We start from the raw sequence: 22077 nt of genomic DNA on the forward strand, positions 1-22077 counted from the left end.
GCACAGTGGCGCAGTTGGTAGAGCTGTTGCCTTGCAGCAAGAAGGCTCTGGGTTCAATTCCCGGCCTGGGGTCTCTCTGCATGGAGCTTGCATGTTCTCCCTGTGCATGCGTGGGTTTTCTCCGGGTACTCCGGTTTCCTCCCACAGTCCAAAAACATGACTGTCAGGTTAATTGGTCTGTCTAAATTGCCCCTAGGTGTGAGTGTGTGTGTGCATGGTTGTGTGTCTCTGTGTTGCCCTGCGGCAGACTGGCGACCTGTCCAGGGTGACCCCGCCTCTCACCCGAAACGTTAGCTGAAGATGGGCACCAGCAACCCTCCCGACCCCACTGAGGGACAAGGGGGAAAGAAAATGGATATATATATAAGCTACATTTAGAAGCAAAAATGTAAAAAGATTATTATTTAACAATACTTGGAGTTTTATGGAGTCTTTTATGGAGATTTTAATGTGTATATCAAAATCTTAATAAATTCTTTTGAATTATTTTTAAATGTAACTTTGCACAGTCAGTCAATGTTTTATTCTGAGAAAATTGTATTATCCATTTTATATTTTTGTAAATATAATATTTTTCCTTTCTGCGCTCTTTGGTAAGAGTGTTATTCTTACACCAACCGCTAGATGGCAGTAAAATTCTGGAAATTAAATGTGAAGTATTTAATTTCCCTCACGGACACTCAACACTTTATTCAACGTCTAGTTCACGAATTAAAATGAAGCGTAGCTGTGCACGACGTCACCTGGTTAGTTGTTATTTTAATCACATCTAATTTTACTACTTTGTGAAGAATTTTCTAAAAACTTAATAGTTGCCAGTTGACGCATGTAGTTATTAGATGAAAGTTATTTTAATGTTATGACAGACACTAAAAACGAATCCGACAAAAATGTGGAAAAATTTAGCTAAAACCTTTAGTCACATATTCCTCTATTCCTCCTGTTCAATTTTAATGTGTTGCTCATCTGGATCCGCACCCATAAATTTAGAGGTCTTGACCTACCGGGGAGATTGGAAAGGCAGTGTACACAGTGTTTAAGAGACTTACTCTAAAATCAGATTTGTTTATTTCCTCTGACTCATACTGTTCATTTGGCGAGAGCTGGACTGCACTCTGCCTCCTAAAAAGGTTTCCATAGAGATGAAGAAAGTCTGCTGGACATAATAAAGTGAGGGTCATTTATAGTTCTCTTAACACAAACAACACCTACAGACGCAGTGGAAAACATTCATAAAAAATGTAGGTTAACACAAGTCTGATGTAGTTGTATTCAAATATTCTCACAAGTTGCAACCTTATTTTATTCATTATGATTTAAAGAGGCTTTTCATACATGAACAATTTGGTTTATTACGATTAAAATAATACAAAAACTGTATAATACATTTATTCTTGAGTTTCAAAAGAAAAGAAATTGTAGCAAAACTTAATATCTAAAATGCAACCGCAGACATAAACGGTTTAATCAAAACCAGTTCTTTGCAGCTATGCTTGTGTGTTTAGAGTCACCGTCATTGAGTGACATATTCAAAGTTAAGGCTGAGTAAAAATGCACATCACACTTTTCACATTTTTGTTTGTGAAAAACGTGTCCCTTTCTCTTCCCTTTGCAATTACGCCCCACATTTTGACGTGAATCTCTGCTGCTCCTCCAGACTCTTGGGTGCTTCTCTCATTATTACTCTAACTACCAGAACTGTGACAGTTTAAATTAACGACCGAGATTCAGTAAGTTTTTCCATTCTCAAAACAATCCTCATTCAGATGCTGGTATACTTTTAAACGTCACCACAACTTTTTTATAACCTTTCTGCGGTGTTCCTTGGTTTAGATGATGCCGTTTCGTTTTACTGTTCTGTAATAAACCTCAAAGGCCTTCAGAGAATGGCTGGATTCGAGCTTAAATTGCACGTAGGTCGCATCCCGTAACAAGATGACTTTTGAAAGCTGCAGAGGAATTTATTTAGGGATAGAATAAAATGGGCAAAATACAAACACACAGTTCAGATGTTTATTTGTAAACAAAATACATTGAATGTTAAGTATCTTTCACAATAAAGCACTGCTTTGTGCTGGTTTTGCTCATGAAATCTAAAAAAAATATATTAAAGGTTATGGTTGAAGTGGTGTGCAGGCGTGGGGGTTATGAATACTTTTGAGCTGCATGATTTGAACTTGCAGAGTCCCGTCTTGTCCGCTGACTACTCCATACTCTGATCATTAAACACATGGTGTTTTACATTATTTTGACTCTTTGAAGTAATTCCTGTAAGTCTGGCACGAAGAAGAGAAAAAGCCATCAGACAACATTCATTCCTTTTTTGTTAGAGTCTGTTTACCACAGATGGGAATAATGTGGCACGCTGCAATATAAAATCCATTCAAGATGATCTTAATTTTATATGATATAAAATTCAAGAGGTGCGGTCCTGTTGATCTTTTAGTGCAAAATATACCATAAAATATAAATTAGCGCCCCCGCCTGTTGGACACACTGTGCAGCAAATAATATTGTTTTCCACGTTACACCCAGCATCAGCATCCTTCATCCCTGCCAGGTTTCTTGCAAAATAAATTATAAAAGCGTCTTAATGAGGCCCAGACTGACCTGACGTTCTCCGGTGTGGCTGGCTGCAAGAAATGTAGCCCAGATGTGAGGACCACTTGATTGTATCACTGGTAAGGAGTCGCTATCAGGCACGTGATGGATGAAAAAACACTCACACATGGGGAAGGAATGCATGTGTGACTGCAGAATTAAGGACTTAGATGCAGACAACCTGTGTGAGTCTCAATGTCCGCGGTGGATCTGCATAACAGAGATGAAAGATGAAGTCACGAGAGACGAGTGGCTCTTTGGTTTAGAAATAATACGCACAATATCATCTGGATTAGAGCAGGTGTGGATCATGTGACGGCTGTGCTGAGTTAATATGTCTGCTTTTGTTCTTGGCTTGCAGAGAGCCAGTCTGTAAAATAATAGCATCCAGGTAGGTTTTGAGGCAGACTAAGCGTGGTGTTAGTAGAGAGGCTGCATGGTCTCTGTGCCGGGTTCACTTTGGTTCAGGTGGAAATGGGACACTCATGCGCATAACAGACAAAGAGAAATGACACTGGTTTCTCTGCCCAAACTGGATGGAGATGAAGAGCTCTGCCAGGAAGGCCCGACTGATGGTCAGATGTTTGTTCTATCTATGTGGAAAAAAAACAGAGTTTACACAATCCAAGACAGAGAGTGGGCCGAGCCAGCCCACTGGGGGAATTCAAAACACTGTATCCAAGAGGGTACACTGAGGGGGGAAAAAGAGTGCTGTCCATAAATGGGTGAAGCCCTGGAGTGAGCGGATTATTGGGATTATTAAAGTTTCAGCAGCTACTGACGTTCAGTCCAGTCCGGTTGATTGTCTTTCGTGTTTCTGAGCAACAACTGAGATCGATGCTCGGCTGTGCTGTAAAGATATGAGGTTCAGCTGCAATGAATCAATAAGACTGAAGCCTCTCGATAGTGTAAACATTTCTGTCACACTATTCAACAGTGTGCTGTTGGAGTGCTGAAGTCAATGTGGAAGGTGAACGAACTTGTACTTCTGGCTTTTATCCTGCCAACAGTTGCCAAATGTCAGATGAGCTCATGGCACATTATCATAGGATGAGGAAGAGGAGGAGGAGGAGGAGGAGATCAACTTTAGATTTACAGCCAGGCGGATTCACTGGGACCGACTATTAATATTTCAACAGATGTAAAAATCAGGGTGGTTAAAAGATGATTTATATTTGAAAATGTGTAAAACAAAAGTATAATAACTTTTTATTTAAAGCTAAAAGAAAACATTGGAATCAGTTTATTGTAAACTTTCATAGCTTCGTTTTATTTCTTCTTTGAGAGATTTTATTGATTCTTTCTACAGAAAACACAAGAGTTTGGATCGATTCTTGGCTCATCTTGCGGCGACTGCTTCAATAAACCTAACTATTTGTTTATATTCTTCATTCCAGGTGACTATTTAAAAAGAACCTTCATTTCTTAACGTAGTTGTTCCACAGTTAATTTGATAATTGCTTCAATAAAAAACGCAGCTGCTCTGACGTTTTTACAAACAAGAACTTGGTACACAAGTTTATATTTACTCTAATTTACACAGAGTCTAATTATACACACCCCCTCCCTATAAATGTCCCCAGCAGGCTGCAGAGAAGCCAGAGCTTTTGTGACTACCAAGGTTTTTTTGTTTAATTCTTCATCGATGTTCAATCACTGCTCTTATCAGAAATTGTAGAGCTCCTTTAAATGGGTTAGTTTCCTGAGGAAGACTTGGCTTTCAAGCTTGGCTTGTACTTATTAAGTCAGAGTCATTCCAGACGCTTCATGACTGCCTGTTTTATCCATTTAGAAAACAACACTGAGTGTGTCTGGGTTCATTGTCCTGTCGTTACATTGAGGTATCTCCAAGTTTTAATCCTCTGATCAGAAGTGAAGTACTCCTACTTTTGTCAATACTCTAACTGCATCAGTACCACTGGGAGTAAAAAATGAAACCCTTAGCATGATGCTACCACCACCATGCTGGTGCAGTGTTCCCAGTATAAGCCTCTCCTCCAAACTCTCAAATAGCTCAGTCTCATCACTTCCAACAGTCACACATCAACCTTCAGAAGGAGAGATTGTTGTAAAGTCTGTGATTCAATGCAATTGGCTGGATTTCATTAGATACAAAGTTTGATAATGTTCAAAATATTTTTTGATTCATTTAATTGAGCCAAATTTGGTTGTAAACTAGACCAAAAAAAAAAAAATCCTCTTGGACACTTCTGCCGTTTATCAGCTGGAAAGGTGTTTTTTCTTTTTTTTTTTTTTTACTCTAGTGCTGTTTTTTTCTTTTAGCCTTTCAGCAAAGCCTCCTTTAGATCCAAATAGATCTGACCGCTTTCAGATTCAGATACTTTTATTGTGCCACAGCTAAAAAACTCATTTTTACAGTGGTATTAATCACAAACTGAGGCAATAAGACAGTAAAAGCAGGTACATTACTTACTACCTTACCAATAATTCTGACTGTGTTTTCCAATTTTTCTGAGGTTTTTCTGAACAGTGGTTTAAAAATAAACATAAGAAGTGAGCTGCAGCATGACATAGTGGATTGTTTCCCTACAAGCACCTCCAGCATCGTAGCCAAGTGTTTTTTATTTTCACTAAGCTAAATATGCAAAGTTGATGATAAACAGGCCTAGTCTTAACAAGTCATCATTTAAAGACCTGTGGGAAATTATATTGGAAAGCAGATTGAAACCTTAAGATTGCACTAAGAATAATGGGCAGTCAGTTTAAAAATGCTAAGTAATGTTTAATCTAATCTTGTGCTCACTTAACAGGAATTTTGAACTGAGGCCTGAACTTTAAAGCCCTTTGAATCCTAGCTGCAACAAAATAAATCTTTAATCTTATCAAACATTTCAAACTTTATCTTTATCTGAATTTGTCATTTAAATGCTTTAAGCTCTTACAGGCTTCAGATGCACTTGTTTTCCATTCCAACCTGCTGTTTCACAAGGTCTTGTTAAATAAATGGTTTTCAGCGTGATTGCTTAAGTCACAGCTGAAAAACCTCCAAGTCTGTGAACGAAACAAAACAAAGCAGCTCAGGTTTCGGTTTTAAAATAAAACAGTTTAGGTGGTTTAATAAGCGTTACAAATGAACAAACCAGACATATCAAACACTTGCATTGTATGTGATCAGTCAAATGTTACTTCCTTTGGTGGGATTGACATCCACACCCAGGGCAGGAGAAACTAAAGCCTCATTATCTAAACTCCCTGCCAAGCAGATGCCTCATTTAGCTCATGTGACTGTGTTTTCTCTCTTTTTGCTTCTCAGACTGTAAGCAGGGAAAAAAAAAACAGTCTCAACCAAGAGACTAGGACTCAGATGAACGTGAAGTTGCTTTACAAAAGGCAACTTTAACGTAAACTTCTACGTGTTTTATTTGGATTATGCGTGAATGAGCATCTTCAGCTGCTCGAAAACTATGGAAGGAAAATGATTCATACTTTGTACAATTAAAAATCTGAATAGTATGACGGGCATTTGGATCCAGCTCTCTTTACTATAATATCCCCTCATAAAACTGTTTACAACCAGTTGCCTTCTGAGGTCACTAGAATTGTATTCATGCTGTCTAAATCTAAAAGTTGACCTAGTTTGTTTTCTTGAACAAGTTAGGATAAGTCTATGCTCTATACAAAACACGTCCATTCATTATTATATTCTTTTTTTGCACAAAATCATTCTCATATTATGAGATTTTAGTCTACTCAGTTCTGTTAATTTTGAATTCATGTTAGAATGAGCTTGTCACTTTAAATCCAAATAAGTTGATGTTGGCCACGCCCCCAACTGAACGTTTACACTCGCACACGGAAACGGTTGCAAACAGATGTGCAATTATACAACTGTAAAATCAGAAGTAGAGCCTCCGAAACAACCAACAAGAAAGCAGCAAGTGGTTTCTGGATGGTAAGCCAATAACAAAACACTTGTCTTTCCCAGTAGCGCATTCAGTGGTAAAACCAGCTAACCGAACTTAATGGCGGTTCGCTTGAGTTGCTAGGTAACGGGCTGGGCTACTCTCGGGTTGCTAGGTGATAAGCAGTGCCTGCTGATTTGTGACCTTACATTGAGATCATTGAAACGGATTATTTTCCAGACACAAAGTAATTGTCAACTTATTGCCGAAACCCGGGGGAGAGGAGCGAAAGCGCTTGGGCTGTTTTTAGAAGCACTAGAAACCCAAATTTAAGTACAAAAACATCGTTTTTGAGTTTTGAATAATATATCCACTTTAATCTTGGTAGAAATCTAGCTGTTCTGTGAAGGCCTGAGAGGTATGTTGGGGTTCATTGGTGAACAAACAACACAATGCAGACAGGTCAAAGCAGAATTAGGTTATAAAACAATATCCAAAGTTCTGAACATTGCGGCACTGTTCAGTCTATCACCCAAATATCAGCATGTTGCACATCTACAAAGCTGTGGCAACAGCAAACATGGCAAGTCTCGGGATCTGTAGAGATCTAGAGATCAGGTATGAGAATCTGTTCAGTTTATTCTGCCTGAGGAGTGACAGGAATAAAGTCATTGTTGAACATGCAAGACGCACTGTGTGGTGGAAAAATAACATCTTGTTTAACGCCACCATGCTGTCACATGATGGTGACAGCATCGTGCTTTTCTTCAGCTGACAAAAATGTGTTTGGGGAGAAAAACATGTTGGAAACAGCAAAAAATAAAAAATAAAAATGAGGTGGAGGTTACCATAAAAGATAGACAATGATCCTAAACATACAGCCAAAGCTAGAATTGCTATTGTTAGAGTCTTTGCCATATTTAGTTTATTATTTTGTGTTGCACATTATTGTTGTTGTGGTCTTGCCACATAGGTTCATTCCTTCGTGTTTAGTTTCTTACTTTATGACTTATGACTTTATGCAGTCTGGCTTTCATAGAGCTGGTTTCCTACTTTGCCCTCATCACAGTTCCATGTTCTGTTTTCCTTGTTCCAAGACCTGCAAGTTTTACTTGTTTATTTTAAACTCTGCTGTTCTACACCACCCTCTTGTCTAGATTGGGTCATCTAACTACCCAATTAGTTAGATGACTAATTGGGTAGCAAATATACTTCAGCGTTAATGAATAACACTGAAGTATATTTGCACGTTAGACTGGCCCAGTCAAAGCCCAAATCTAAGTTTAATGGAGTGTGACTAATAAGAAAACTGGACTGAGAATGGACTGAGATGTCAGTTTAGATGAGCAAACCAGGTAGAGACATTTGAAATAGACATGCAGCTATATAGCACGGCATGCTTTTGGGGTTTTGAAAACCTTCCCACTCACAATTGTGTTCTACTTTGTGTTGTTCTACCTCATAAAATCTCAATAAAATGCATTGAAATACGTGGCCGTAAAGTGACAAAATCTCAAAATGATCGAGCAGCACAATAGAGTCTGCACACGGTGAGGTCAGCTTCTCCACCCAGAAACTTCCCTCACCAACTCCGACACTTGTTGAGGATTTGTTGAGTCCGAATGAAATCCTTTACAACATGAGACATTTCTCTTCTCCGGCACCGCATGTGTATCTTCTGGTTCTCTTGGATAAATCATTCCTGGCTTACATTACCCCGGAGTTCAAACGTACCACACAGTTTACAGTGAAATGAAATACAGTGTCACAAATCAGAGTAACATCTTCTTGGCTCTGTGTATTTGCTTCAAATGCATATTTTGATTTGTGTCATCTGTCAGTCACATGTTTGTGGACGCTCTGACAGGAAGTGTTGGAAGCCTCTGCCAGAACAACTGTGACACACATGTATTTATCGCATTTATTCTTACAGCATTTAGGGAGAATGTGTGACAACTGGCCCTCATTAGGTGACGTGACTAGAAAGAAGATAAATGGGACTGTAATAATACAATTACAATGTGAAGCATGTTCCCTAAAACTTCTCTAATTGCTGTGGTAACTCTTCAGTATTTCGTCAGGCTATCAGGCAATAAACATTTAATTTCTAGGACAAATATTTGCTCTTTTACAGATTTCTTCTGTTTCAGCTTCTTTGTCCACGTTCAGTGTTTCAGATCAATTTTAGGCAACGATGACTGGAGTAAATACGGACATTTGAAAGCAATTTTCAAATAAGCATTTTATTTAAAAGAGAAGAAAATTATCCCTTTTAAATAAAGGGATTATTTAATTTTCACATCTAACCTTATGCGAAAATGAAATCAGCGCCTTATTTGTCATATATTAACTGTTAATAACCACATTTTTGGGAATTTCTGAGGTGAATATTTTTACCATCCAAACTCAGGCTTGATTACAGCCAGACTTAAAGAATCAACAAACCCCTAAAAAGAACCTGACATAAGTTTGAGAACAGACAGTAAACGAAATGGTTCACATCTATCAATCTGGGAACACAGTTTAAAAGGGAATTAAAGCTATGAAGATTCATGAATATTTGAAATCTGATTGAAATCTTCATAATGGCAATTTTCTTACTTTTTAATCTTCCTATTCCTTTGTTCTTTTTTTCCTTCTCTTGTTTTGATTTAATTGTTGACTGTGTGTATTCTGCTAGTATTTGTTATACTAAAGAGTTGAAAAGGTTTAAGGGTTTGTACAGAGAAGCTGAAAAACCTCAGCTTACACCTTTTCAATCTTATGAATTATTTCTACTTGACTTTGGTTTGGATCTTAATGACTGCAGTTGGAGTGTTTATTGACTGTAATAACTAGCATTGTTGGTATTTGTGTGTGTCTGTGCATTTTAGATTGAATGAGCTATACGTCTGTGTGTCTCTGTCTAAACATTTAAGTGTTCACTTCTAGTCCATTTCAAACAGAAAAGAAGTGGTAAACAATTATTTTGTTTTTGCTTATGTATGCACAGGCTTTCTCTGTCCTTGCTTTTTTTTCTCTGGTTTTGAAATAAATAAATCAACTCAAGAGTTGCAATTAAAAGAAAAAACAACATAAACTTTTAAGCGGAGAAATAATTTGTCATAGCTCTGCATCGTCTCCCAAACCCAATCCGCTGAGGTGATTCTCCTTCTGCAGCTCGACTTCATCTGCCTCCCTCCCTCCTCTTCTCCCTCCCACCTCATCTCCTCCTCTCCACTGTCACTGCGCTTCACAAACACTTGGGTGTTTTTTACACCCTCTCCCTCCTCCATCTTCACTCTTTCTTCAGAAGACACAATGAGATTAACAGCGCTCTGCGTGTGTGGGACCCTGCTGGCCTTTTCAAGTATCTCTCGGATCAGAGCGAAAGAAGGAGTCCTCCTGGGCGACCGGGGATTCGGACCCTGTACTGCAACTCTGAGACCGGTAGGAGCGTGCAGACCGGGGGACCACGACAACACATGCCCCTTCCACATCAGTCTTCCTCCTCTGGTTGTTCATTTGCCACAACATGTTTTGGAGTTGGAGAACATCATGCAGGACCTGCAGAAACTGAAGGAGAGTGTCGACGAGCTGAGAGAAATGTGTGCAGATTGTGCAGGTGGTCAAGCTGCGAGAAACTGTGAGAGGAAGAATGAAGGAGAGCTAAATAGAGGTAAGAACACGAATGTGGATGAGGGGGACTGGCTGAATGAGAGACTTGAAGAGAATGAGAGAAATTTCAGACAGGAGTGTGGAAAAGATGGTGTTAAGGTGGAAACAATGGACGGAAACGAGGAAAAAAAGCTGAAAGACGGGAACGAATGGGAAACAGGAGTTGTAAAGGAAAACGGGAGAGGAGAACCTGTGACTGAGGGTGCAAGAGGAGAGGACACATTAAAAACGCCAACCTCTGGTGGAAACATGAAATCTGTTAATGTGACAAGAGGAAAGATGCCTGAGATAAATCCCAAAGGGAGCTCGAGGAAAATTCAAGATCTGTTAGATAAAAACAAGGGAAAAACAAAAGAAGAAAGTAGCCATCCCATATGGCAAGATAAGACAAAAGTGGAAAAAAACACTAAAGCTGAGGCCATTGATAGAATAAAGATGTCTAAGAACCACACAATGAATATAAATAAGGAACAGGAGCAGATCGAAATGGAAAAGGGAATAAAAGTGGACCCAAATAAAAAGAAACCAAAGCAGATGGAGAGGTTCGGGCTCACAGAAAAAGGGAGGGAGATTAAAACGGAGAGTGTGCAGAGAGATGACGATGGAGAAACATCATCCAGCAAGACAACTAAAATGACAGACTTTTTGTCGATCAGCCCGACTCTCCTTACAACAGAATTAACTTCAAGGCCGGACTTGAGCGACAGTAAAAGCTTTACATCATCTCTTCCATCACCTTCTCTGCTCAGCTCCACTTTAAGCTCCATCACAGATGTCACTCGTGACCCAAAAGCTGTTTATGGACTAACGGGAAGCACAGAGCCTGGAGCAGCTGGTGTTACTGAGCCCCAACGCCAAGTTAAGGGGCAGCCATCTACAACAACAGAAACAATATCCACAGTGGGTGGTCCAGGACAGCAGATAGCCATCGCTGATGTAGAGTTATCCATAACAACTCCAACCACCTCATCTCCTCTTCACACTGTATTTATAACATCATCATCCAGAGTTACAGATCATAGTCACGGGGCACCAAAGAAGAACATCAACTCAAAACCCAAGACCAATCTGAAACCTCCACCAGTTCGAGCATCAAAGCCTGGTGAAAAACATAAATCTGGAATTAAGACTGAAGCAGACAAAAGACTAAAGAATGCCAAGAATGACCATAAACCAAATCAAGGTCCTTCAACAGAGGAGAAACCTAAACTCAACCAAAGGAATAAGCCTCACAAGCCGACAGGTGTAAAATTCAAACCTGGCCAAAACTCAAAGCAAATCCAAAATAAAAAACCTGGCCAAAAAAACAGCACTGATATTTCAACAACTGAGGGAAATCTCAAAAGCAATTTGATGCCTAAACAGGAAGGAAGAGCTAATGAGACGCAATCAAAACAAAACACTTCATCTGTTGTCCAGAGACATGCAGCTCAAAGACCTCCAGCTGTAAATGCGACACATTCAGGTAAATATAAATTAACCAATAGAAAGTCTGATGAGGTTTCAAATACTGACCAAAATTTAAAGCCGGGAAAAAATATTTTTCATTTTTTTATTACTGACAAACCTGACCAAACGTTAGACAAACGGCTGGGTGAAGAAAAATTAAATGAAACAATTATATTACAAAATCCCAATCATTCATCAAATCCAACTGATGAAGCCAATCCCCCGACAAGCAAATACATCCAGAAAATCCCAACATTTAAACCTGAGCCTACCTCAGAGTACAAATCAACACCAAAACCAAACCAAATACCTCCAAATGAATTTGTGGGCACATTTGAAGAAAATATGGAACAGGAGATTACAGACAGTCCAGATTTAACCTCTGGACAAAAGGACATTGCTGAACGGCATCATACATCTCCGGATAACACCAATGATTCTACTCAGAATCACTTTAAGCCTTCCCAAGAGTTTGAAACTGAAACAGCCACATCTTTAACTGAGGCAGTGGACATCTCTGAAGAAAATTCCTTGCAGGAGCCCAAATATAATCCAGATTTAACACCTGGACAGACATATGTACCGGATCAAGCTACTGTAGCCCTTGATCAGAAGAAAAATTCCAGCCAGGATCGCCTTAAAATTAAAGGCAAGCCAGAATCTACTCAAGAATTTTCTTCTGAATCTAACAAAATAGAAACGTTTACAAACCCCCCAAAACAAACGCTGTTAACCGAGCCATTGAACAAATCAAATAAAAATCCCTCACATGACCCCAAATCAAATCCAGATGTAAGACCTGGATGGACATCTGCTCCGGATCAACCCGCAATAACCCATCACCTGATGAACAAATCCAGTCTGGGAATTCCTGAAACTAAACACAAACGTAAGCCTAAACCTAGCAAGCCTAATTCACAGAGAAGTGAAACCACTGCTTCACCAAAACCAAACCAGACGTTTTTAACCCACTTTGGCGATAAATCTGAAGAAAATCCCTCAAGGAAGTCTAAAACCCCTACAGACTTAACACCTAGACTGGAAGTTATATCTGATCGAGCTAATACAACACTTGATTACATGGATAAATCCAGCCAGGAAAGCCACAAAACTAAACACAAGCCTGAAAATAACAGAGAGTATAAATTTGAGAAAGCAAACAATTCTGATGAAAATTCCTTGCAGGAGTTTATATCACATCCACATTTAACACCTGGACAGACATCTGTATTAGATCAAGCAACAAAACACTCTGATCAAATAACTAAATCCGGTGAGGATCATCTTGAAGAGACGCACAAATCAGAAAACATCCAAGGGTTTAAGTCTAACAAAAGTGAAACAGCAAATACAAAACCTTCAACTAAGTCAGTGGGCATGTCTGAAGAAAAGTCCTGGCAGGAACCAACGCCTAATCCAGGTTTAAGACCACATCGAGGTACCACAAGCCCAGATCAGATTAAAAAATCCAGTGAGGATCATCTTAAATCAGAAAATATCCACAAGATTAAGTTTAACAAAAGTGGAACAACATCAAAACCAATCCAGGAACTTTTTCCGCAGTCAGTGGACCAGTCTGAGGAGATTCAGGAACCTACACCCTATCCAGATGTAGCAGCTGGCCAGACATCAGCACCAAATCAAGCAACCACAATCCCTGATCAAATTAACAAATACAACAGAAAACATCTTAAACCTAAAACTTCTCAAGACTCTCAAAGTCCAATAGTGACACAAAAAACATTGATTGGATCAAGGGACAGGTTTCAAGAAAAAACCCTTCAGAAACCTACATCAGATCCAGGTCAAACACCTGCAGAAACATCTAAAATAGATCTAGCTACGGCAACAACTTATTGGGTGATTAAAACCAGTCAAGATCATCTCAAAACTAAAGAAAACGAGGAAAAAATCCACAACTTTACATCAAATCAAAACAAAACAGCAACCCCAACACCCAAGCAAAAACCTTTACCCGAGACCGTGGAGGAAAATTCCTTGCAGCAAGCCAAATTGTATCCAGATTTAGCACATGGACAAACACCTACACCTGGTCAGGCAACGGCGGAACCTGATCATATGGATGCATTTAACAATGAATATATTGAAACTCAAACTTCTAAAGAGTTTAAATTTTACAAAAGTGACACAGCATCTCAAAAACCGTCAACTAAAACATGGGACAAGTCTAAAGAAATATCCTTGCAGGAGCCCAGGCCTACATTGGATTTAGCTCCTGCAGTCCCTAATCAAACAAAGAAATCCACCAACAGTGACTCTCAAACTAAATATTCTCAAGTGACTAAATTCAACAAAAGTGAAAAAAGACCAAAACCTTTAACAGAGTCATGGGAAAAGTCTGAAGAAGCATCTTTGCAGGAACCAACATCTAAACCAGGTTTAGCACCTGAAGAGACAACTACATCAGCTCTATCTACTGCAACAACTGGTCAGATTACAAAAAACATCCAGGACCATCATGGAGCTAAACAAAACCCAGGAAACAACAAAGGGTTTAAGTCAAACAAAAGTGATACAGCAACACCAAAATCCAACCAAAAACCATCATCAGAGTCAAAGAGTAAAGAACAGGAGCATAAAAACAAGTCAGACTCAACATCTGATTCAGTTGAAATCTCACCAGACCAAAGGTCCAAACCTGGCAGTAATGTACATAAATTTAGCAAAACACCTAAACCTGGTCAAGAGAACAGACAAAACCAGAAAAATCCAAAGGTAAATCCAAGCTTAAAAACAAGACCAAATGCAAACCTTAAAACCAACCAAACCAAACAAACAAATCCAAGGTTAAAACCCCTTAGGCCTGGCTTAACGACTAATCTAAAACCAATATCTGTAACTGAGAAAATCATAAAACCAGCGCACAACAAAACATCCAGACTAAGGGTTCCATTTCGATACAAACCATCAGGAGCTAAACCTGTAGAGAGGCCAAAACAAGAAGTGCAATCAAAGCCAAGTCCGCAAACCAATACAAACCCACCTCAGATCAGCTGGGTTCCTTCAGGAAACATCCAAAACTCTCGTACTGACATGCCACCTACATCTGGCCTTGTAAAACAAATTGCTAAAGTGAGTCATACCCTGGGGGAAACAGAGTTCAGCACAAGTGTAAGGAAGACCATAACTCTAAGTCCAAAGACCTCAAACAGCTTGAAAAATGGACACTTCCCTGCCACTCACACCCAACCCGAAGACGTCACATCGAGCCCAAACACTAGGATTACGTCTGATCCGAGGCCACAAACAGCTGGGCTGCTGTCATCTGCCCCAATGACAACAAGACCAAACGACACTAACCGTAGGATCCTCCAAAATGTTATCACTAGCACCGGTCCAGGAGCTACACAGCTGAGCATAGCTCCCAAATCTAAGGCTAAGACACATCGTGAGGAAGAAAGTCCCCATGCAAGCCCAGTTTCTTCCCCGAGTTTGAAAACTACCACCACACTCAGCCCCAAGTTCAGGTCAAAGACCTCCTCCACCTCTGGCCCTGAGCCCCTGCCGGCAGAAATGTCCACTCCTAGTCCACGAGAGCTGCGTGTGAAAATCAACCGGGTGACTGCGTTTGTCAACAACAGCCTGATTCCTAACAGGAGACCAGACGAGCTTCCAAAGGAGCCCCAGACCGGCGAGGGGCCTGAGAGGACACACGGGAAACTGCCAACATCTGCAGCATCCGCAGGCAAGAGATTACTTTTATGATTTCTGCATGGTTTACTATACTTGTCACATTTACAAGAAGCCTTCTGAAAATTTTGCCTCTCTTTTTTCAACTGTTTATTGCAATAAATTGAAAAGGACGCTTTTATCTAAGGCACATTCATTCAACTGGAAAACGAAAGGAAATCTCAGGCAACGTAACAGTAAAAACAAAGAATGAGTAAGCTGTATGCATCACAGCAAATAGGTCAGTATGTGCGTATCTAAAAAGGAAACTTAAATAAAAGAATTTCAAGTATGACAACCACACAATAAACTCTAATGAGCCTCACACAATTAATCAAAAAGTAGACTTCAGGATGTGGTCTGAGATCATATTAGTGCCGTGCATCATCAGGAGGAATCTGCATGTGCGCACAATGTGTCGGCACAATGATTGGCACGACTGTGAGGTTAGCACCACAACAATGCACGGACCAACAGCTTTAAAACACCCGTCAGTGGAAGCAGTGATTCAGCTATCAGTGATAATAATTAGTGATAATTTACTCACTGAATAGCCGTACTTTATTTAAATAAGTCGTAAACTCCTCACTATAAACTTCTCACTTAAATTACAGGCTGAAATTACAGGTGAAGTTAAACAATTAAACATTTAATTGTTTTCACTGCGTCATTTTGAATAGGAAAAAAAACACAGGAAACATTTGAAATGAAAATAAGAAAACAAGAAATACATCAGTTAAAAAAATAAAGAATGATAGAAAAGTCACTCAAAAATATAATAATTATGAAGATTATATGTTGAATTAAATATATAACAAGCAAGGAAGTTATAAGTTCAGTTTCTTTGTTTTTTTAAAAACCTGTTTATATAAATATTTAAATTAATGAGAACCAACCAAACTTGTCAAACTCAAGTTTGACAAGTTTGTTGCGTTAATAAAGCAACAATAAAAATTATTTTATTGTTGCTCAATAAAATAATTTATTAATAATAATCAGTTTAAACGATTATTGCTCTGTAAAATCTGTCTTACAATAGTTTAATTGGTTTTACCCCACATTAATGTAAAATGTAATTTTGCATAAAACAATAATCCTAAAGTAAATAGATGAGTTAAAGAATAAATAATGAAAAAAACAGTTAGCCAGTTAATGACTACATGATTTAAAAATTAAGCAGTAAATGAAATTAATGCAATTTACAATTTCTCTGGCTTTTAGTATAAATTGTAAATTGACATTTAAAATGTATATAACACCTTAAATCACTAAAGTGTTAAATAAAGTATATATAACACCTTATGTATGACTTAAGAGTGACTTTATAACATATAATGACTGAAGAGTCATCAGAACTTTGTGAGCTATGCTGCATTTGGCTCTGGAGGACCAAACCTGCCAAAATTAAGAAGAAATAAATAAATGTCTACACGCTTCACTATAATGAGTAAGTTTGTCTTGGCCTATCACATAAAATCCTAATAAATACATAACATATGTTACAAAATGTGAAAGGGTTCACAAAAATCTTGTGAATACTTTAGTGAAGCAGTGTAGTTTTTTGAGTCACATATTTTCATCTTTATTTTTGGCTTGTTCGGTTCTCCACATAACATTGTTGCCATTTGACCTCATCAAGGAAATGTTTCAGCCAAGTCCCAGAGATGCAAGAGAATGTTATCACCTGCAGGGACCAGTTTCTGTACTGCAACCAATTAGTTCAATTCTGTTTTTTCATTCCTCTTCCACAGTAATAAGAGACTGCTCAGACCACCTCCTCAGAGGAAAAACCAGGAGCGGACTTTACCTGGTGACCCCTGACCTCCGCAGCAGCAGCTTTCAGGTGTACTGTGACATGGAGCTGGATGGCGGCGGATGGACCCTCCTGCAGCGCCGCCAGGACGGCAGCGTGAGCTTCAACCGCCCCTGGGTGGACTACCAGGCTGGCTTCGGAGTGCTGGATGGAGGAGAGTTCTGGCTGGGCAACAACAAGATGCACCTGCTGACCCGGGACAGGGACATGGAGCTGCGGGTGGAGCTGGAGGACTTTGATGGAGTAACAGAGCATGCGCAGTATGAGCACTTCAGGGTTGCCAGCGAGCGGCTCCGCTACAGACTGACGGTGGGCGGGTACTCGGGTACCGCAGGCGATGCTCTGCGCTTCAGCAAGACCTACGACCACAACAACAGGGCGTTCACCACCCCTGACAGGGACAACGACCGGTACCCGTCCGGGAACTGCGGGGCCTACTACAGCTCCGGCTGGTGGTTTGATGCCTGCATGGCTGCAAACCTCAACGGCAAATATTACTTTGGGAAGTATAAAGGAGTTCGGGACGGGATTTTCTGGGGAACATGGCACAACATATCTACAGAGTACTACCCCACCAATGAGAGACAGTCTTTTAAATCAGTCAGGATGATGACCCGACCAAAGAGCTTTGGCTTGCGTTAATAAAGCGAACATTAAATGCTTTTGTTCAGGTTCCTACGAATCTTTTGTACCTTCCACTCATTTTAACAACGACTCAGTGCTGCCATCTTGTGGCCATAAATTCAGCAAAGTAATTTAATTTACTAGATTGCAGAAACAGATGATAAGCTATTTTGCCAAAAGATATTAAGAAACATCCATACAAATCATTGAGTTTATCTGTTCCAGCCATTGCTATGGCTACAGATAGGTATGGGCAGGTGTGATAAGTTTTGTAAAAAATAAAACAATATTTTATGTTATACTGGTAATATTTCAATAAAAAACAGAAATGCATTACTTACGACAACTACTGCCAAAAACTGGACATATTGATTACAGTAATTATAATGTAATAAAAATATAAATAATAACCCACCTGTTTAATTTAGAAGAGGGTGTTTCAAGTACATATGCTTACTGTGGTAAATATAATAAATTTTTATTGATGTTTCAAAGCGGCATTAGTGTAATGTATTGCTGTCCTTAGGAGTTTATGCCAATATGGTGAGAGTTTTTTGCAAAGAGAACTGTTTACGAGCAACTAAATTTGTCTTTCTTGTAACAAGGGGAAAAGTGCCGTTACTTTCTTTCAGCCAGCTGACCAGCAGTGCGCAGCAACAGGTTCCATCGGTGCAACCCGAGAAAACTCCGGCCCTTCTACCAGCTTGTCTGGCATTTAACTATTATTTAATGCCTTGATGTGCCTTCAGAAACCATCTGTTGACCGCAGGTGTAAAATTAAGCACTGAGGCATTTGATAAATTCAGCTGTGGTGCAGTGACAGGATGCCACGTGTACAACAAGCTCATTCATAAAATATTCCCACTACTAAACATCACACTGATAATTGCTGTTTGGCGTCAAAACGTATTGAAAGCAACTGAGAACAATAGCAGCTCTGCCTTGGAAACAGAGCGGAGAAAATGCTGGCTGAAGTCTCCATCTGTCTGCAGAGTCAGATTTCATGCTCTCTTTATTTTAGCTTTTTAGAGCAGTGCATAAAAAGCTCTCACATCACTAAGTACTATACAAAGACTTGGAAGCAGAGGTGCGAAACGTAATGCAGCCAGACTCTAGATCTGGAAAAACGTCCTGCTACTCTCTGCAGTGGAAAAGCCTGCGTTTGGTGGTTGTACGGGGGACACTTCTTGCCTGACAGGTGTGGAGTTGTTTTATAGAGCTCCAGCATACAAAGACATTATGGATAATTTCATGCTCCTGATTATTTAGGAAGAACTTGGAGCTCCTATCTATTCCAGTGAGACTCTACATCAGAGCACCAAGCAAAGTTCATAAATACATGAATGAGCAATTTTGGAGAGGAGATCCCTGAATACAACCAAAAGAGCATTGCTGGATGAATTATTGTGAGCTAGATGAAATTGTCCACTTGACCTCATAAATGGTTTCCTGCAGGAAAAATGGTCACATTTTCCCACATACCCTCCTAAACCTTCGTGGAAGAGCTGAAGTTGTTACAGATGAGTATGAACACATGAAAGACTGTTAGGAATGAGATTTCATTAAAGTTCATTTGTGTAAAAGCAAGCATCTCAGTATTTTTGGTAATATATTACATGACAAAGGTCACATCTTATTGATTGTCTTGTGACGTTCATAATTCTTTTTGAACGTTCTTTTTTCTTTTTAACAGTGAAGACAAGCTGTTTTTCAAGCTACCTGAACTGTAAATCTGATGGGTATACTTTTTTTTTATTGGTCTGGGATGTCTTATAGTAGAGTTTGTTTAATTAAAATAAACAAAATAAGTTATATCTAACTTTGTATTGTTTAACCTTCTTAAAACAACCGGGATGTAAAACAACGACTCGGACTTTCTGGATTAAGACTCAATTTCCCTAAATCCTTAGCGCTAATACTGACGTCATCCACATTGTACTTCATTGTTTTTCCATTGGTTGAAACCAGAAAGGAGGCGGTTCAAGGTTTACACAAGAATACAACATCCTGTCTGTGAAGTTTGCCAAAGCAACATGGACCGAACAGTAGAGTGAATAAATTTCTCTTCAAATTAAAAGCATGAAGGAACAAATGTAATATTTAGCCAAGGAGGATAAGGGAAAGTGTTTTATGTTTATTTTTCTTGATGATTAAATTTGTAAAGATTTATAGGAGGTTAAAGTGCATTACATATGACATTAGAACCACTGGGATACAAACGATCAGTTTGTATTACTTAACCGAATAAAAAAAATCTACACAGCACCAAGTTAAAGGACATAAAAATCTAACATCCAATAAAATGTTTTATTGTAACACTAAGCTACCTCAAAGATGTTTGAGTGTACATCTTTGTACACTTGAAGAGCAGATGTAACCTGGTTATTTTTTGTCTTCAGATGATTATAAATGAGGGTTTAGTTTTTAAAAACAGAACTGGAACTTTATTTTTTGCTTCTTGGCATATAAATGCCCACATTGTAGAGGTGTTTTAAAGGTTTTAAATTAAATCACTTAGCTTTTCCTGTAAGGTGATTAAAAATTAATATTCTTCCTATTGAAATGTTGTAGAGTATCGTCACTTGTCCTAGAGCCCATGTGTCAAACTCAAGGCCCAGGAGCCAAATCTGGCCCACCGCAGCTTTTTAAGTGGCCCTCTAGACTCCAAATTACATCAATAAGTCCTTCCAGTTTTTCATAAATCCATAAAATTCATGCAAAATTCACACAAAGTCTAATTTATTTCTGATTTTGCAGCACATTTTTCTCAAAATTGGCCAAAACCATTGGGTTTAAGTGACTGCTGCCTCAGCCGTACTTAATGTCAAGTTGTAGTGATCGATACGGTGATGATTGATAGAAAGTCACCTTTAACATCATACATTAGCTCAAATATAGTAAATAATCAAATATAGTAAAGATTCCTTACAGATATTTCAAAATTAGCACCACACAATCTAGGATTCTGATTGTCTCGGCAGTACTGACCGCAAACTTCGCTTACCTTGTTCCAGCCCTGGCTACAGCACTTTAAATTATTTCCATAGCTTGAAGAATTTTTAAAAAAATGGTATATTGGAATTTGCAGACTTTTAATCTGAAATCCACGCGGTTCTAGTTGTCTCAGTAACAGCTTAGGACACACGTCCCCCGGTGAACATGGACGTGTGTGGGACAGTGCAGGTTGTGTGGTTGTGTTTGCGGCTGCTGGACGTTTAGAGCAGCTGCTGGTCAGAGGAGATGTTGTGGACATCAGCGGGTCAGAGAGGACCCGTGGGGCTCCTCCTGCGGTGCTGGTCCCTCACATCCGGTCACACAGCTGTCACTACGCCCGGGTGCACCCTACTTGCCTCACGGTACTTTTCTAGCTCTTACCCAGCAAAGGCACGGACACATGACGGGGTGGAGGCGTCGCCCCTGCGGCAATGGACCCTGGACGTCAGCCCCTTCACCACAGTAAGAGCCCGGTTGGGCTGCAACATCTGCGTCCGCCCGCTGGACGTGCACGCCTACCCCGAGGCAAACCGAGCAATAATCTCGGTCCACGGTCCAGACAGTGACCACACGGAGGACCTGCACGTCCACTACGATGGACAGAGCCAGGAGCTGCTCATCTCTGCTGAGAAGGTGAACAGCAGCGTCACGGTTGAGATGGACGCACCAATCAAAACTAGTGAGTTTTTGTAACGACTTAGCTGCACATGCGAACACGGAGTCCGTGCATAATAAACCTGCGTGCTTTTCACAGACCTCTTCATCACTGCTGAAGGAGGAGGCAACGTGCAAGTGAAGAAGATGGAGAGCGATGTCTGCAAAGTGCAAACAGAAAAGGGCAGCTGTTTACTTCACTCTGTTAAAGTTGGTATTTCCTCATAGATAGATAGATTTAACCAAAAATATCAAAGTCATAGGAAGGCAGAAAAACTTGACACAGCTAACTTGGTTAAAGCAGCTAAAAGTTCTACTCAAGTACCATTGAGTACAAGGATAGAGTATTTAGTAGCAATATAAAGTGTTTGTTATTCATTTGACCTGAAAATGCTACAACAGGCCTAAAAATAGCATCAGTATAGTTTGTTAAAAACAAGAAGCCTCAGTTTAGCATAAACTGTAGTATGGAGAGCCATTTCTATGGAGAGCCATTTCAGCCAAAATTAAATAAATAAATAAATGGGTGAAATAAATAAAAAATGAGTAAAATAAATCAAAAAATGAAGAAAATGAGTGAAATAAATAAATAATTTGTTAAATAAATAATTTAGCTTTTTCATTAACCCATTTTTTCATTTATTTATTTTTCATATTATCAATTTCTCAATTTCCCTTTTTTCATTAATCTATTTTTCATTTACCCACTTTTCATTAATCTATTTTTCATTT

General features: G+C 39.3%; 2 protein-coding genes across 2 annotated transcripts in view; both read left to right on the forward strand.

The window, feature by feature from the left end:
* Positions 1-6479: 6479 nt before the first annotated feature.
* Positions 6480-17739, forward strand: LOC103466065 (fibroleukin-like; the record flags this gene model as incomplete). Its single annotated transcript, XM_008411388.1, has 3 exons — positions 6480-6514; positions 15188-15276; positions 17012-17739. Coding segments are annotated over 3 exons (828 nt in total), but the record flags the coding sequence as incomplete, so codon positions are not given.
* A 3087-nt stretch (positions 17740-20826) lies between these two features.
* fam185a (family with sequence similarity 185 member A) overlaps positions 20827-22077 on the forward strand; it is a 10275-nt gene continuing 9024 nt past the window's right edge. The window contains exons 1-2 of the mRNA XM_008411389.2: positions 20827-21370; positions 21446-21555. Coding sequence (XP_008409611.1) covers positions 20938-21370; positions 21446-21555 — 543 coding nt within the window. The 5' untranslated portion in view covers positions 20827-20937. The remainder of the gene's footprint in view (positions 21371-21445; positions 21556-22077) is intronic.

Source organism: Poecilia reticulata, linkage group LG6 (assembly GCF_000633615.1).
Source record: "Poecilia reticulata strain Guanapo linkage group LG6, Guppy_female_1.0+MT, whole genome shotgun sequence".
Lineage (NCBI taxonomy): Eukaryota > Metazoa > Chordata > Actinopteri > Cyprinodontiformes > Poeciliidae > Poecilia > Poecilia reticulata.